The sequence below is a fragment of the Lepisma saccharinum genome, chromosome 7 (assembly GCF_977018435.1).
Source record: "Lepisma saccharinum chromosome 7, izLepSacc3.1, whole genome shotgun sequence".
Lineage (NCBI taxonomy): Eukaryota > Metazoa > Arthropoda > Insecta > Zygentoma > Lepismatidae > Lepisma > Lepisma saccharinum.
The window spans coordinates 40,525,917-40,544,774 of NC_139235.1; the positions used below are offsets into that span (position 1 = coordinate 40,525,917).

Here is an 18,858-nt window from a genome sequence, read left to right on the forward strand (position 1 = left end):
GTTTAGAGAGTGTTCTACAGCTGCCCCAATTTCGTCAAGTTTTTCTTCGGTTAGAATCCGTCGTTTTTGCTTAGGGGTTCTAAAATTTAATGATCCAGTTTCTCGTAATGTAAGGACAAGATGTCTAGCCATCTCTCTACCTGGAGGTGAAACGCCTGGGAATTTCTGTGCAAATTGCCTACACACGTCTCGACGAGTCTGTTTTTACGTAAGTGTCATACATAAAAATTCTTTGTTCTAACGTGAACTTTGCGGTTGGCATTTCAATCGCCTCACTTACACACACACACACACACACAAACACACTGCAATTACACAAAGAAGTAGCACGGCAAGTAACCAAAAACCACACTCTTTCACACAGTATGAAATTAACATGCTCTTGGTTCAAGGTCTGTTCCTCACTCCATTCATAGTTCTATCCAGGGCACCTGTAGTTGCGGAGGAATGAACAACTCAAGCTCGGAGCTTTCAGATTGCAAACAATGCTCATGAAAACCATTGACTTTTAACGGTTTAGTCTGCAACTTAATCTTGATACAGTGTTGCACATTCGAAACCTCCAAACGATTCCGAGTGAAGCAAAATGCTTTCAAGGGTAAATTTAAGTGGGACGTTATTGGTCAAAAATGTTGGCATCTCTGCTTGCGCTGCCTGCCACACTTCTCCCGATCTCTCGGCCTCGCAAGGAATTGGACACACGGTAGAACAAAATGCTGTAAAATTTTTCTGTCCTACATTTTCCCACATTTTAAGTTGTTTCACCTTGGTCCCCAGAAAAGCGTGAAATCAAGGTTCCACTGTCATATATATATGTCATATGTCATGTATTAATATATATATCCTGGAGATTATGCCAAGTGGATAATTTTCATTATTTTGCCAACAGCACGTTGAGAAGAAAATGAATTTTTGAACAAATAAATATCTTACGTGAAAAAATGATAATTTTAAAATTAATCTAAAATAGATTGTTATGATATAGTTACAGTTATTATATGTTTCAGGTTATAAATATTTTGAACTACATTAAATTGTTTCAGTTTCCAAATATTAACTTTGGTATCGATGGAAGTCTGTAAGGGTATTGATATTGGTATCTACAAGGGCATAGGAAAAATGCAATACAAATCTACATCTAGTTATTTTTCTTCCTTTCCAGAGCAGTTTGTGAAGAAGTATTTGAAGAATATGAAGAAAAAGATAGGATTTTGAATTTTTCCACACCAAAAGTGTTACGTCTCTTAGAGATACTCAGGCAGTTCAAACCAGAAACTCCAAAACGACCGGACCATCTTGCAACTTGCCAAGCAAGCAACAACCATATTTGTGTACATAGTATACATATTTGCAATTGTGAAATTAATAGCATCATTCATGGAAACGTAGTTGTAAATAGTGTCGACAATGACGATGACAGTTCCAATTCACTCTCTGAAACAAATGAAATAAATACCATAAATAAAGAAGTTTCCAATGAAGTTGTAAATGGTGATGACAGTTCCAATTCACTGTCTGAAACAAATGAAATAAATACCACAAATAAAGAAGTTTCCAATGAAGTTGTAAATGGCGATGACAGTTCTAGTTCACTCTATGAAACAAATGAAATAAATACCATTAAGAAAGAAGTTTCCAATGAAGTTGTAAATGGCGTTGACATTTCCAGTTTACTGTCTGAAATAAATGTCATTAATAAAGACGTTTCCAATGAAGTTGTAAATGGCGATAACAGTTCCAGTTCACTCTCTGAAACAAATGAAATAAATACCATTAAGAAAGAAGTGTCCAATGACCTTTTAAATGGGGATGACAGTTCCAGTTCACTCTCTGAAACAAATGAAATAAATACCATTAAGAAAGAAGTTTCCAATGATCTTTTAAATGGGGATGACAGTTCCAATTCACTGTCTGAAACAAATGAAATAAATGCCATTAATAATAAAGTTTCCAATGAAGTTGTAAATGGCGATGACAGTTCCAGTTCACTCTCTGAAACAAATGAAATAAATACCATTAAGAAAGAAGTTTCCAATGAAGTTGTAAATGGTGATGACAGTTCCAATTCACTCTCTGAAACAAATGAAATAAATGCCATTAATAATGAAGTTTCCAATGAAGTTGTAAATGGCGATGACAGTTCCAGTTCACTCTCTGAAACAAATGAAATAAATACCATTAATAATGAAGTTTCCAATGTTGTTGTAAATGGTGATGACAGTTCCAATTCACTGTCTGAAACAAATGAAATAAATACCATAAATAAAGAAGTTTCCAATGAAGTTGTAAATTTCGATGACAGTTCCAATTCACTGTCTGAAACAAATGAAATAAATACCATAAGTAAAGAAGTTTCCAATGAAGTTGTAAATGGTGATGACAGTTCCAATTCACTGTCTGAAACAAATGAAATAAATACCATAAATAAAGAAGTTTCCAATGAAGTTGTAAATTTCGATGACAGTTCCAATTCACTGTCTGAAACAAATGAAATAAATACCATAAGTAAAGAAGTTTCCAATGAAGTTGTAAATGGTGATGACAGTTCCAATTCACTCTCTGAAACAAATGAAGTAAATACCATAAATAAAGAAGTTTCCAATGAAGTTGTAAATTGCAATGACAGTTCTGATTGTAAAAAAGAAGAAAGTTGCGAGTCACTAATTGAATCTGAAATAGGCAATAATGAAAGTGTAGAATCAGACATTTCACCCGTACCTTGCGAAATAGCAGATGATGCAGAAGATGAAAACATAACAGAATTAAATTTGGATGATTGCGATAGTAATACAAATGAAACACTTCATGTTGTTTTGAATGGTGATGTTAATACCTCATGCATAGAAGATAATGATGGTTCATTATCTCCTTTACAAAATGAACCCAAAGTTTTGTGCAACTGTGAAAATGTGATAAACGATACCACTGTAGTTAATGGTTCTAGTCATGGAATTGAAGATTCCAAGAATGAAGTTCAGAATAGCTCAGCGCAGTGTAACTGCTGTAAAAGCGATAGTAGTGAAAATAGTAACTGTGATACAGAAGCCAATTGTGTGGAAAATAATGGTGCAACCTCACAATCCTCAGTGCAAGTTCATAAACTGCAGCTCCACAGGAACAGGGGTTTTGTTGGCAGTCCAAGGCAGAATTTCTACAACAGAGGAAGAATAGAGCCCTTCAACAGGGCGGGAAGGCCAGGAAATGGACCTCGCGATGAGCAGACAGAAGGGGAGACTCTTTGTGGAATAATTTTTGTCGAGAAAGGATTCACTGCAAAGATTTTGTACCATTTGCTAAATGTAAGTATTCTCTTATGTCACTACCTTTTAAGAAAATGTAATATTTCACATCATGCTCTGTCAACATCATAAAAAAGAACCGAGAAAATATCATAACCTCTACCTTTTTTGACGTTAGTAGTCCCAGTTTTTTGATTGACGTAGATCCTTCTTCAGGGATGGCATGTTAAATACAATACATGGTAAAAAGTAGTGCTGAGCCGATACTTTTCTGGAGCTCGGTAATCTTGCGAGATCTGCTCAAATGCCACATGACAATTTTGCAGTCTAAATATTCTGGAAATTATGGAAAATCCTTAATTTTCATTAGCACTGTCAGGAGAAATGGATTTTGTGCTTAAATAATTACCACGCGTGAAATTTTGAATATTTAAAACAAATCTAGTACAGTGCGTCCATTTCGATCTGCAGCCGAGAGATCGGGAGAAACGTGGCGGGCGGCGCTGACGGAGATGCCGACATTTGAGGCCTGTAATGCCCGCTTATTTTTGTGGACATCTTGCAAAACGAGCACTAACCTGTGTTATAACATGCAAAAGTTCTTCTGTAATTCTTCCAAGTTCCACCCTTATATACACAAATAAATACGCTTTAGAAATGATGTTAAGAGCCACAGATAATACTCTGTAAAACATTTTAATCATAGTTTTGACCAGTAACGTCCTGCTTAAGTTTATATCCTTGAAAGAGTTTTGTGTCGATGGGGATCGTTTGGAGGTTTCGAATGTGCAACACTGTATCAAGATTACGCTGCAGACGAACCGTTAAAAGCTAATGGTGTTCGTGAGCTTCCTTGCAATCCGAAATCTCCTAGCTCAAGTTTTTTGTTCCTTCGCGACTACAGAGCTGTGAATATAGTGGCAGGCAGATGTAAACCAAGAGCGTGTTAATTTCGTACTGTGCGTAAGAGTGTTATTCTTGGTTACTTGCCGTTACTTGTTTGTGTTATTGCAGTGTGTATGTGTGTTGTGTCAGTCAGACGATTGGAATGCCAGCCGCAAGGTTCACGTTAGAACAAATAATTTTTATGTATGACACTTACGTGAAAACAGACTCGTGTCGAGACGTGTGTAGGCAATTTGTACAGAAATTCCCAGGCGTTTCACCTCCACATAGAGATACGGTTAGACGTCTTGTCCTTAAATTACGAGAAACTGGATCGTTAAATTTTAAAACACCTAAGCAAAAACGACGGATTCTAACCGAAGCAAAACTCGATGAAATTGGTGCAGCGTTAGAACGTTCTCCAAACAAACCTCTACGCCGTGTTTCACAGGAGATGGGCGTGTCAAAATCATCAGCACATACAGCCACTAAGCTACTAAAATTAAAACCGTACAGAGTTTCTATAGTGCAAGAATTACGGCCCCCTGACAACGTAAGTAGAGTAAATTTCTGTAATTGGGTTTTGCAGAATATTGTAGATGGTATTGTTGATCCACAGTTAATAATTTTTTCGGATGAGGCATGGTTTCACTTGCGTGGTCATGTTTGTTCACAGAACAATAGATACTGGAGCACTGAAAATCCCCGAATAATACACGAAGTTCCGTTACACGATGCAAAAATTGGTGTGTGGTGTGCTGTAAGTGCCAAAAGAATAATAGGGCCTATATTTTTTGAAGACACAATAAATTCAGAGAGGTACCGCACACAAATACTCGCGCCGTTTTTTCAGTTGTTATCAGATAATGTGAGACAATATGGGTATTTTCAACAAGATTCGGCCACAGCCCATACCGCCGCTGATTCTCTGGACGCTATAAGGGAGGTGTTTGATGACAGAATAATTTCAAGAGGTTTATGGCCTTCACGTTCGCCAGATCTTACCGTATGTGACTTATTATTTGTGGGGAACCTTGAAAAATAGAGTCTACCGAAATAACCCTCATAGCATCGACGAACTAAAAGACAATATAAGGGCAGGACTAGGAAGAATTACGGAAGAAGAACTTTTGCGTGTGAATCAAAATTTCATCAAACGATGCCAGGAATGTGTGAATGTAGGTGGACATCACTTTGAACAACTCTTATAACACAGGTTAGTGCTAGTTTTGCAATATTTATATAAATGTCTGCATATGTCCATAAAAATATGCGGGCATCACAGGCCGCAAATGTCGGCACCTCCGTCAGCGCCGCCCGCCACGCTTCTCCCGATCTCTCGGCTGCAGATCGAAATGGACGCACGGTAGATTTATATGGTATAGTTCCAAAGAAAAACTACACTTCAAAATTTATGAATATTTTTAACTACTTTAATTTCTTTCAATGTCCAAGTACATATTAGCATTAACATCAATGAGAATCTGTAAGAGTGGCTCAAGAGTGGTGTCGGCTTAGCTTTAGTTAAATCATTGTTAGGAGCATGCATTTTTCGTTTTTGAAATAACACATTCTAATGTTAATTTTTAATATTTCTGAAAGGAGTGAGGTGCATTTTCCTATCCTGTTTTGTCACGAAGTGATGCGAAATGAAGTGCAAAATGCAAAATAGACTCTTAATCATGAATTTTAGAGTTTATTTACAGACACGACACTTTCAGACGTTTGAATTATCCTGTGAGTTATGCAATTCATGGAAAATGTATTAATTGTGCTGTAAATATTTGAGATGCAGGAATGGGCCCCTTTATACCATGGTTGGCATTTTGCCCAGATTTTTTTTTTTTGAAAAACCCAATGTGGGTGGGGTTTTCTTCCAGATAAAACCCAGGCAAAACTGGGTTTTATTGTTTTTTTTCAGGTTATGTTTATAAATATATATATATTTTAAAAATTATATACATTTTCCCCTTGGAACATTCAATTTGTATTGTTTTAGTTCACTGAATCAAAAACTAATTACAGCTGTTAACATATTTAAGAATTGACAGTGAGGGTCTCACACCTTGAAATGATTAAACTAAAAACATACATAACCCGTGCCACAACAGACTATTGAGGACCCAGGCCTACCTACCGACTGCCGGCCGCACTCCCACCTGATCCTACTCTGAGGTGGGAGATCATCCAATCAGTTACGCGGTGACATGTGGTCAGCACAAGGAACCTCCAGTCATCGTCGTAGGTTTTCATGACCTGGTTATGCTACTCATTCGTAGCTCTCCAATTTAATCGTGATGGTGAGTGTTCACCGGTCTCATACACAGGCCGAAATCTCAGGAGACTCAAACCTGCATGCATTCCATACCCGGAGCCGAAAGCATGATGCCTTAGACTGCACAGCCACAGTGCGGGACAGACAAATGATTAAATTATCTAAAATAATATAAATACGGAGAAAACTAGTACTCACTTTATCCACGAAACTGTTTTTTCTTCTTCATTCTATTAATTTCAGTGGCCGCTGCGGCGGCCACTGAAATTAATAGAACGAAGAAGAAAAAAAACGGTTTCACGGATAAAGTGAGTACTAGTTTTCTCCATATTTATATACTACCACATGTCTCTGTTCCCAATTATGAATAAAATACTATCTTCTGATAAATTTGACCAATAGTTTGATTACACTGTTGCTGGATGGCCTAACAGTTAATATATCTATGATCAGTTCCCAGGGTTGCACATTTGCAATACTATACTAATACTTGATAGCTAATAACATATTGGTTACGTGCGTGTTACTCACTATCTATAAACAAAAATACGTTAGAGTATTCAAATTGGTCTACTTACGCAAGTGAGTAGACCAATGTGAATACTCTAACGTATTTTTGTTTACTTGATAGCTGTGGTGGTTTAGTCAACCTCCGTGGCAGAGTGGTTAGCACAGCACGCTGCAATGCCAGGGCTCCCACGTTTGAATCCTGGTTCGGATGTGGATGTTTGTGATTGTCCCAATGATAATACAGAGAAAATAGAGAAAATTGATGTGTATGAAAATTGAGAAAATAGAGAGAAAAGGGGATACTACTGCTTAGGGTTATTAATTTTATTACAAATGTAAGAAACAAAAGTAGACAGGCTGTCTGACTGCCATTCAGAAGACCCAGGTTCGAATCTTGGGGTGGGTGATCTAAGGTCGGAATTTTTCCAGTCTTGTCCCTGCATAAAGCAGCTCTGTAACTCACCCATCCTCAAATCAATGGGTCTTGGGAGGTAAAGGCAGCTGGAGTTTGGTTGTGATCACATCACCTCCGAAATGGCCGAGATCAAGAATATGTCGGGGCCCTACACTCATATCCCCTCAATGTGCCTTCATGGCACGGTGCTATATGCACGGCAAACTTTACCTGCTGTATAACATACGGTAGCTGCACACACACACTTTTAAATCTACTTCAATACAGTTTGTTCACAGTTGTGGATGTTTTAAGTTTAAATATCTCCTCCGTGTATTAACCATGCTAAAGTTAAAAGGCTGACATTTAATTGTCTTGACTGATTTCATCCAAATGGAATACCGTATCAACCCTCCAGAATATCTGGTTGCTATGAAACTAACAGTTCCCATGGACAAAACTTTAGTGGTCCCAATTTGGATCCCAACATACTTATTTAGAAAAAAATATTTGTCAAGCAATAGCTTAAGAAATTCCCTAAAATATTTGTCTCTTTTTTTAATGTCCAAAAATGTAGTTTAGGCAGATATTTGAAAGTGTCATCAGAATTTGGAGCTACCTCAGAATATGAAAAATAAATTTTTCATCCACCATCTTAAAATAATTTCAACAAATGCAAATGCAAAACAAAATCATTCCCTGGGTGTATCTATTTGCGACATGAATTTCAGTTTAAATACTCTAAATTTGCTACAGATGTCGTGGTCTCACAATTGGTGACTTTCCCCCACCCTTCCTAAACCACGCACTATATTACAAAGTTTTCATTAAAAACTTCAAGCTTAAGTAATGTCCTAACGTAGCTGAGACTTTGTTTTCTTAATCTACGAAAATCTAACCTCAAATATTTGCATAACTTAAAGCTCTTGCAAGGCATGTTAAATCGTCCACCATCTTTAAACATGGTGACAATTTCAACTCAAATACAATATGTCACCAATCCTTTAAGTTATCTTGTAACTCTAAAATTTGCAACTCAAGAGCTTTACATTTATGGCGAAATTTATGTTTGCGATTTTACCACCACTCCTCTCCTAAACTATGAAATACAATTTTAAAATTTTTACTGCAAAATTGCAGACTGACGAATTATCTACAATGACTGAGTTGAGTTCCATTGTTCAATTTCACTCACATGTAATACCATTTCAGTCTGTCAAGTTTTCTAGCTGCAGAAAAATGTTATCATGGTCACTAACTAGATGACTTGTCTTTCTTTGCCCATCCATCCCACCCATGCTCCTCCTAAATCATGCATTATATTTCAATAATTTTATTTTGAATTTACGGTGCAAGTAATGTCACAATGCTCCTGAAAGTTTTATGCACAAAGCTCAAAATTGTAGTCTCTGAAAAGGTTTGAAAATATAAAAATATGAAAGTACACATTATGCATTGTATTTACTTGAGTACCTACATCCCCCATTTTTAAGAAAAAAATAAATTGTGGTAGGTTATGAGAGTGCTCGACTCCTAACCACAAATAACATTTATCCTACATGGGCAAGCAACTCATTACGTTCAATCAATGCACTGAACTAGGGAGGGAGGAGTCACTGTCTCAGTGCAAGGCATTGGAAAAAAACAAAACATTTGCACACATACTAAATTTTAAGAAATGGAATTAATAATTTGAAAAGTGTTTGATTAATTGTACCACAGTTAACTTTATTCTACTTTCATGACATTTCAATAAAATATACTCAATTCTCCTTTGTAATGTTTTATACATGGAAAAATTTATTGTAAAAGTTGATAGTCACAGGTGAAACTATGTGGCTTGCCCTCATACGGAAGTGACTGATTTCAAAATTATAAGCTTTGTTTGTTAATGTTTTATCTAAATATTTCAGACCCTTTTGATTTTTTGTTTCTTGGATATATGTTTGTATCATTTCTGTTAAAAGTCTATTTCTACAAAGGTCGTTCAAGGAAATAGTTTCCCTAGTTTGCAAAAAAAATATTTCTTAAGTTACAGACAAAAATCAAGTTGTACCAAGTAGCATGGTCCTTTCTCACTTTTGAACATAATTTCCAAGGTGGCAAAAGCATTTGTCCCATCGTTGCACAAGTTTTTGAAAACCAAGTGCAAAAAATTCGGGGTCCAGGGAACGAAGAACACTTTCAACGGCTGTCTGAACCTCCAAATCAGTGTGAAAACGTTGACCCTTCAGTGCAGGAAACAAGTCAATTGGAGCGAAGTCAGGGCTTTTCCATTTCATTTCTCGAAGTTTATCCTGTGTTAGTGCTGCCGAATGGGGACGAGCATTGTCATCCAAAAGAATGACACCAGCAGAAAGGAGTCCAGGACGTTTGCGGCGAATTGCTTTTCACTTTCTCCAGTGTTTGGCAATAACATGCAGCATTGACTGTTTCCCCTTTCTTCAAAAACTCTGTGAGCAATACTCCACACCGCCAAAACACGTTGTTCCGCCATGACTCGCTGTTCCTTATGGTCAGGGCAAGTTTCTCACTGCATGACTCACACTAATCATGTGCTGCGCACGCACGGTAGCCCGCACGAACATTGCATTGTGTGTAAATGTAGAGGAAAGACGAAAGAACACATTGCTAGTTTCATTTCATTTATCGGGCTCGTACTTTCTCCAAAAAAAAAAAAAAAAAAGGGAAACTTTTTCATTGAACGACTCTCGTAGCATGATTTGAGAAAAGTATGCTGAAAAAACCCACTGTGACTTGTACCACATTAATTATTTTGAGTATTATTAGCTTGGCTAAGTCTTTATTTTACAAGTTTTCTCAAACTGTTGACAATTTTAGAACCTCGCAATTATTTAAAGCAATAGTTTACATTTTCTGAAAGAACTCCCATTTTGAGTGGGTTTTTTCAAGGTGAAAAGCATGGGGAAAACTGGGCTGGGCCGACCTGGGCCAACACTGCTTTATACAGGAATAAACTTAATACTTTGCTAACTACAGGGTGGCCAGAAAGTCCCTTTACACCTCCACTAATTTCATCCCTACATGAATAATAGTTACAGTTAGTTGTCCAAAACATCCGTATGTGCACCTCCATGATCCCTGCACAGCTTGATACGCCCATTGATGGCCATTGGCCGGAATGCGTGCAGGCCTAAGTCCATTTTCGTGTGGAGCTGCATTGTGCTCCTTGCATTTCCAAGTTCTGCAGAATGCTTTCTGGTCGACTTGCAGGATGAACACATCACTGACAGCGGGTTGATGGACGACCAGAACGAGGGGCATCCAAAACACTTCCCAGGCAAAAATCTTTCTTCTCCCACGTGATCAAAGTCTGGCGACTTGGTGGCTCCTTACCGAACCGTTTACGAAACCTATCCATCACCTGCGGCATATTTTTGTTGTGGTTCCGTTCATGGACCCACACAGTTGTCACTAAGCGCTCCTCCAAAGTGAAGTCACTGGTATCTGCCATTGTTGTTCACCAAACACAGAAAGGCGTGACAATGAAATGGTCAACGCACAGACCAAAGACAGACTTTATTCTCCTTCCGCGGACAGTGACGTGGCAGTTACGTGGCAAATCACGTGAGGATCACTGTTGCCATATCAATGATCAGGATGGGAGGTAAAAACCTTAAATATCTTACCATCTTACATTGTTACACGCATTTAGTTCGGGTGTAAAGGGACTTTCTGGCCACACTGTACACTAAATGTGCTATTAGAAGTGTTATGTTTATTTTGTAATAACTGTCGTTTTAAAATCAAATTTTGGATTATGTTCACAATTTTAGAACCAAAATGTGATTTTATATACACCGAAATTTTTTTTTTTTACAACTTTTGAACCCGTTATTGACTGTTTTTTTTACCGAAATGTTGTTTTTTTATTTACCAAAAATATGTGCCTCTAATCATTGTGTTAAAATAGGTAAAAAAGCTATAAAGTGAAAAAAATCCAAGAAAACAACTGGTCATTCTGGGAATGTGATCATGGTATCAATATTTTTATATTGAACCTATATTAAGTTATATTTATCCACATACAAAGTTTTTTATAATTTAACCTTTACCTTTTTTAAAAATTTAACTTAGTTCTTATACTTAATCTCTGATCCCTGAAGGAGGATCAAAGACAATCCTAAAATTAGTACAGTTTTACATTTTCCCACATTGTACATCTAATCTTGATGGTCGCAACATAGTAAAATGTTATAAAATTTTCCTCAGTTTCACATTTCATCTTAAGTTTTTTTTTTTACCTTGGTCCTCTGAAAAATGTAAAATCAAGGTTCCACTGTACTACCAACAAAACAAAGGTACATGTGACTGCACACCCCTTTATCCCAAGTCTTTTATTTTTGTGTCGGTGGCATTTTGTGTTAGTGCCCTTTTAATACAGGCAAGACTATGAACTCTTCTTCACTGAGCATTTTCTTAATTTTTTAGCAATTTGCCATTCAGGGGAGACTGGGGGAGGGGGCATTTTGGGGCTTCAGACCCCACTTTAACCATCAAATGCCCTTTGGGGTATAGGGAAATCCCAACTAGGTACTTGCATTAATGGTTGGTGGGATATGCATGTATTCCACTGCGTGACATAATCTTGAAGTTGACTTTGGAAACATACTGTTATTCAGATAATGTTCCGCAGATTTGTCTTTTTTCCTGGGCTTAGTGTCATTAGTAATTTGATTGTTTGTGGTTATACTAGGAGGTCGGGTAAGTTTCAGTAGACATTTAAAGCATGTAGTGTTCTGCTACGTACAGTGGATCCATAAGTATTACTGTGCAAATGGTCCATCACCATGCTCGTGCACTTTATTTGACCCAATAAGAGCTTCAAGAATTAAAAGAAAACTCAAAACCTCTGCACCAGGATACATAAAAATCCATTGCTTAAGAGTGGGCTGGAGGTTGGCATGAAAGTAGTTTCCTGGCCCGATGCGATACAGAGACACCTAGCGACATATCAGAGGACTAGGAATTCTTTCCGGCTGTCCTAAGCCTGAGGCCAGAGAACCTTCCTTCCTTCACCACCCCCTCCCCTCCGCGTGACTCCCGCAGCGAGGTTTCCAGGAAAAGGACACCCACCTGTTTCTTTTAATTCTGGTTTCGGAGGCTAAAATTTCTCCACTGGCAAAGCAATTCGCATTTCTCTGCTTGCTGGCTGACTCTTGCATGGAGCGAGACGAGTGGCAGGCTCCAGAGACAGAACATTCATGGCTAAAGTTTTGATTGAATAAATTTGGTTGATTACAGTGGCTACTATAATTATGTTGAATTTTCTTGTTGAGGTTGGAATTTTATCAATTGAGAGTAAAGAAGGCGGTAGAGAATATCAGTTGAAAGAAAGTATTTTCCTTTGAAGGGGGTGTTTTTTTATACAAAATCAATATAATAATAATAATAATAATAAGGCAAGAATTAGTAACAATTATTATTTCAACTATTAACGAATCGAGTCCCTATTAGAGATGGGCAGGAGCGAAACTACCTGGAATTTAAAAAGGGGAAACGTGGACATGCGTAATAACATATGGAAAAACTGAAAAGGAGAAAGACGGACAAAACAATGTAACAAAATGTACAGTAGTAACAAAGATGTCAGGAAACAATAGTATAATATTGAACATACACTTTGATGAAGTAGTTTTCTTTGTTATGATCTGAATTAAGTCCCTTTGCACAGTTCTCATCGTTGGAGTTCACAGCAGCTTTAATCGGCCAAGATTGATTGATTTTGTTTATTTTACTTCGCCTTTCTGCCACTCTTGGCTAATGATGATATGATGTAATCGATGAAGAGACGCTCACGAAGGACACGTATGCCCAGACCGGATTCGAACCCGGGACCACTGGCGTCGTAGCGAAATGAGATAAATACTCCGCCACGGGGCCGGCTAATCGGCCAAGGGTGGGGACAAACTCTCAGTGATGATGGGAATCCCCTGTGGAAACATATGACCAGTTCCTGCATCACATTAGTTGCTCTCTCCTATTGTGATTTTTCCCAATGTTAATTGATTGCTTCCCAAGTGAAATTTCAGTCCAACTAATTATAGTATGATCTTCAAGATCAGCACTATACGTGTTACAAAGTACTCTTAAAAAAATCCCAGTGAATTGGCCAAAATAAAGTGACAGAATTTCGAGGAGAGGCCGAGCCTCTGTGGACCCACACTTGGTTACGCCAATATACGTAAGTAAACCCGTGGTGCTACAGCCCCTGAGGGCCAGAGCCCACCTACCGACTGTAGGCCTCACTTCCAGTCCAACCAGTTATGTGCGGTCAGCACGACGAACCCCTAATCTTTGTTGTAGGTTTTCGTGACTCATTCATAGCTTCCCAATCTCCTCACGATGGTGGGTGGCAACCGGCCCTATACACAGGCCGAAATCTCAGGAGAAAAGTTGATACGTTTCCCCTAAGAGACTCGAACCTGCGCGCGTCCCGTAGACGGAGCTCAAACCATGATGCATCGGACCATACAGTCACGATGCAGAACAGCAGGGCCGTAGCCAGAATTTTATTTCGGGGGGAAGGCTCATCCCTTATCAGCAGCTGCCATCTAAGGGCGAAAAAGTGGGGAATAGAACCCCTGAAAATGAATTTCTCAGTATATTACAAGTTATTGTACAGGATGTTTAATGTAAGTAAAATTAATCACCGCTATACCCTATTTTAATTACATATTTGTAGGATTTCGGAACGGTCTTCAGCTTCACCCCCCCCCCCCCCCCCGGTCACGTGCCTGCGGGAGAAAATATACATAAGTGCTGATCCCTTATTCTGATTGGCGTTTTAAGAATAGAATATCCTTCAGAGCTTCTCTAAGACATGGTCTTTTAAAAATCAGTTCTAGAGAAGAAACCTTGTCCAATTTACGTTTTCAACTTGTTTCCTTGTGTAGTTTTTAAAGAAGAGAAAAGTTATCACAATTGGTAATCTGCTGGACAAGATCAACGTCGAATATGTAATTGAAACAAAAATTTTAATGTTCGTACCACGATGGTTTTACTGACTGAAAAGTTTATGTTTCATAATTTTGATTGAGCAGAGGGGGCTCTCTAACTGCACCAATCGCCGCCAACCCTATGATAATCGTTTGAGTATCTTGAGTTTCTGTTTTAAGTCTACTTTATATACAGATAGACTAATCGGGACTGGATCTATATTTATAGTGGGATTGAACTAACTATTAGGCGTCCACCGGATACCAAACTCAGGATATTTTAAATTACAAGGGTCACCTTTACCATTATGCTATAGGGGATGCAAAATATATCTGAAACTAAGAAGAAATTTTGAATGGAATGTAGAACGAAGGAGGCACCGTTCACATTGAAGGGGAAGACGCCAGGAAATCCTCCCTCCACTTTCCTAACCTGTACATCTCTAATTTGATTCTCAGCGAAGGCAAGAATTTTATCCAATATTTTATATCACTTTTGTTATTTTTAATGAAGAATTCGAAGTAATAATTTGTCTTTAAATCTCAAGTTAGAAAGTCAGCAAAAATTATGTTTTTATACTAAATTTTACATTAACTGAAGATTTGCAAAGAAACGGTAAACCGTTTTGTTGGTTGATTGATTTAGTGTTTTAAGCCCACTTTATGCACAGTAAGGCTAAGCGGGACTGGACCTACAGTTTAAAGTTGAATCCGAACCACTATGTGCCTCCACCGGGTATCGAACCTGGAACCCCTTGATAACAAGGCTACGACGCTACCACTGCACCATCGGGGAGGCCAGTGTAAACTTTTCGTCATCGTTCCACTCCAAAACAGATGTTTCTGTAAGAGCCACATCAAGTTTGTTTGGAAGTAGTGATGTTCTATGACACACACACACACACACGCATATATCTCCTCAACAGGTACTATAGACCAGCAATGTCAAACTCAATTCGTGAGTAGGGCCGCATAACGATAATGTCAAAACTATCCGGGCCACATATCTAGAACCCCAACACCTTAAAATCCAGAACTAAGTGGTTCAACCCAATGTGGTCGGGGAGGGGGGGATTCCAGTGATTATTATTGCAGCATCGATATGTAAATTATATAGACCTCCCCCCATATTTTTTCATGGTTATAGTATTTTACATGTTACTTTCGAGTATAAATTGGTTACAATTGTAACTGTTTGTGTGCAATTATAGTTTCGTTTCGCACAGATTTCACTGTTTTTTTTTTTTTAACAAGCTTCTCATAAGTCTGCAATAAGTTTTTTGTTAGCATGAAACTCTTAATGCAGACAACAAATGTTTTGTCAGTCATTCTTGATCATTCGGCTGTTTCATTAATCTTCATTATGGAAAACAACTTTTCACCAAGGCAAGTGCAACCAAAATTAATAAAATTTCTACAGCAAAATAGCTTATTCGAGGGTACTGCTATTGGAGATATAAGAAAAATCAAGGATAGCCCACCTCGCGATATTTATTTTTCAATACGATTTGCACTGCAATTAAATAAGTTCCATTCGAAGTCAGGACTTTCACACGCACCATCTTAAAGAAAAGGGAGCAGAGCAGAACAAGATTATTGCCCTTCGCACCCTATGAAGTCTTGAAACCTGTTTCCAACTTCATCACGTAGTATTTTTACTTTGGACAAATTATAACTTTATTAAAAAGTTTTAATATAACGGAAGACTGTAACTTTGCAAAATGGCCTCCACTTCCTTCAAAATATCAGCTCTTGTGTCACGGGGAGGAATCATTCAAGTAGTTTTACTGTCATATCGAGATAAGAATCGCATCCACGAGTGAAGGGAGCAAACCGAGCTAGCTCACAGACGTCCGTAATTTCGCATATTGTGAGCGAAAAGGCAACAACACGAACAATTTTCGCTTTCAATTGTTCGTTGACTAAGTAATAAATCCTCTCCTCTGATTTTTTTATTAGCGTTCCTTTTCTGCAACGTTTGGCTAATGGCGACGATGAGGATGAGTAATGATATGATGAAATTGATGAAGGGACACATACAAAGAAAACCCATGCTCAGGCCAGGATTCGAACCCGCAACCTCTGGTGTCGCGACGGGTTGTGCTAACCACTCCGCCACAGATTATGGCAAATTTATTTCGTGATAAAGAAATATTTCTGAATGAATTTACTTTATCAGGGTACAAAATTTCTACGCTTTTCAGTATTCACTTCACAACAAAAGTAAGCATTTCACTTGAAAAATCTGCATTCCTCTTCTATAGTCCTTTTCTTACTCCCACGAAGTTTGGGCAGCGATATGGTTCTCTGAAACTTTTACAGAAACTGGCTTTTCTTCCAGGTAAATCCTTAAAAATCAAGAAACAGACTCATAGGCGACAGAAAGTATGCACGCTGCCCTCCCCCAGCTGGCAAGATATTTTCGTACTTCAGAAGTAACCTGTCAATCAGCTTGCTTAGTTGACACAACACCTACTCTATAAGGGAATGTATACCTGTGTAGGGAAAATTGGTATATGTTTTGAAGTTTGGATGAATCTGGTCTTGTATCACGAGAAAAGAGAAAACGGGATAACTACAAATGTACAGATAATTTCAAGCATGAAGTGTTAAGTGGGGCCAAGGCGGGCCGCATTAACGAATGCTGGGGCTCACATGCGGCCCGCGAGTTTGACTGGCCGAAATATCAGGAGAAAAGTTGTCACGCTCATCCACGAGACTCGAACCTGCGCGCGTCCCACCGTTGACTCACAAAGTACTACATGTGAGGTAAAACTATCGAAATGTAAAAAGAAGAAGCGTCACCACCCTCCCCACCTTTTCTACATTTTATTCAAATCGAACACGAGGCACGTATCTAGATATATATTTCGGAGCGGCGTCCTAACGTAATGTCTCAAAATAATAATATTAATAATGTTAAATTAAAATAAGTATAATTATATTAAATTAATTAATATATTTTTATAAGATGAATAGGTAAGAAGGCGGTATAACAACAGTGATACAGTATAACATCACGTATTCATTATCTAGCTTACGTGTAGTTAAGGTCGGCAAAATTTTAAAAAAATAGAAACTGCCCTGGCAAGGAAATTAATGTCAAATAGATAAAGAATATAATATTTATTGAGTATGAAAAAATGATGTTAGAATCAGTTGACGAAAGTAAAATTCCTGGTAATATTTTGCATGTTATTATAAGTAGTAATAATTCTTGCATAAATCTTCTTTGGTACTGTCATTCAAAGTCGTATTACTTTCCAATATTTTTGCGGAAATAAACAATTTGCGATTAAACAACCACCTTATTTTCATTACTTAATTGAAGTTTTATGATCTCATTATTTAATTTTTTTGTACTTGGTAAGTCTTTCGGGGGGACGTTGGGACACCTGGACCCCCCTAAATACGTCCTTCGCGGTAAGATCGAGATAAAGTTACTGTGTCACTGGTTCCAATTCATGGTAAATATGCTCTGCTTCTCTACAATCAAACATACACAAACTCATGGCCTTCCTGCTTTCTTGGTTTCTTGCCTGGGAAGAGGCAATAAATCAAGCTGTGACAGCTACGGGACCTTCTGACGAGGGGACGGAACCCAGCTGTGCAGAGGATTCAAACACCCGCGCGTACTAGCCCTCACCGTCAGCCTGGGGCAATTTTGCAACAGAGGCATCTAGTGGCCAAGTGTCGAACTATGATGAATGAAATTCGGCTGAAGCGGCCGTATCTTTCGCCGTCGATAATACATGACATTTTTAAACAATCATTTTGGGCTGTGCAAGTGATTTTTAAAAGAAAAGCCCTCCCTAGCTTAGTCATAAAAGGATTGAGCATTACGTTAGTATGCATCATAATGGCCATTTTCGTTGGTGCTACCCACAAATCCTATAACCATTCTGTGCTTATTTACGTATTTCCTTATGGGAAATTGAAAAACAATAATGGAATTTGTGCACATTTATCGGACTGAAATTGCATAAATGTGTCATGTACTCAAAGTTTCATAAAGTAAGTTCACATCTACTGCGTGTTTTCCGGCAAATTTTTGTCCTAAAACGTTATATTCAACAAAATGCAAAAAAGCCCATGTTAAATTTAAGCACTTTCCACGGCGACCTTCGCCAAACTCCACCTCCCTCTTAATAACACACAGGATGTAAGAGAAAAATTAATGAAAATAGTCATGGACACTTTGCTGAACAATACTAGTGGATCCCACTGTACAAGCTGTAACTTTTTCCACATTTTCCTGCATTCTTACTGGGTGATAAGGTTGAGTCTGCAGGCTTTGGTAGTATGCATGACAGATCTTTACGACCTTTTCCAGCATTTGTCAAGATATTTTAGTGGTCATGCATGTTTGGTGGATAACCATGGAATGGTAACAGTCATTCATTAAAGATTGTGATATGGGTAGCAATAGTGAAGTCTGATTTTTGGGTGATCGTTGATCACGTAAAAAACACCATTCATGTGATGGATGGGAAAGTATATAAGGGTCTGTTTGTTTTTGTAGTCCACTTCAGAGAAGGAAGTTTACCTGTATTTAGAAATTTAGTTTCGAAAAGCATTGTTTATGTATTATGTTTT

At 38.0% G+C, this 18,858-nt stretch overlaps 1 protein-coding gene across 2 annotated transcripts in view; it reads left to right on the forward strand.

Moving 5' to 3' along the window:
- LOC145989821 (endoribonuclease Dcr-1-like) overlaps positions 1-18,858 on the forward strand; it is a 145,353-nt gene that overhangs the window by 38,885 nt on the left and 87,610 nt on the right. For both annotated transcript variants that reach the window (XM_083125190.1, XM_083125191.1), the window contains exon 9: positions 1,163-3,299. In XM_083125190.1, coding sequence (XP_082981316.1) covers positions 1,163-3,299 — 2,137 coding nt within the window. The remainder of the gene's footprint in view (positions 1-1,162; positions 3,300-18,858) is intronic.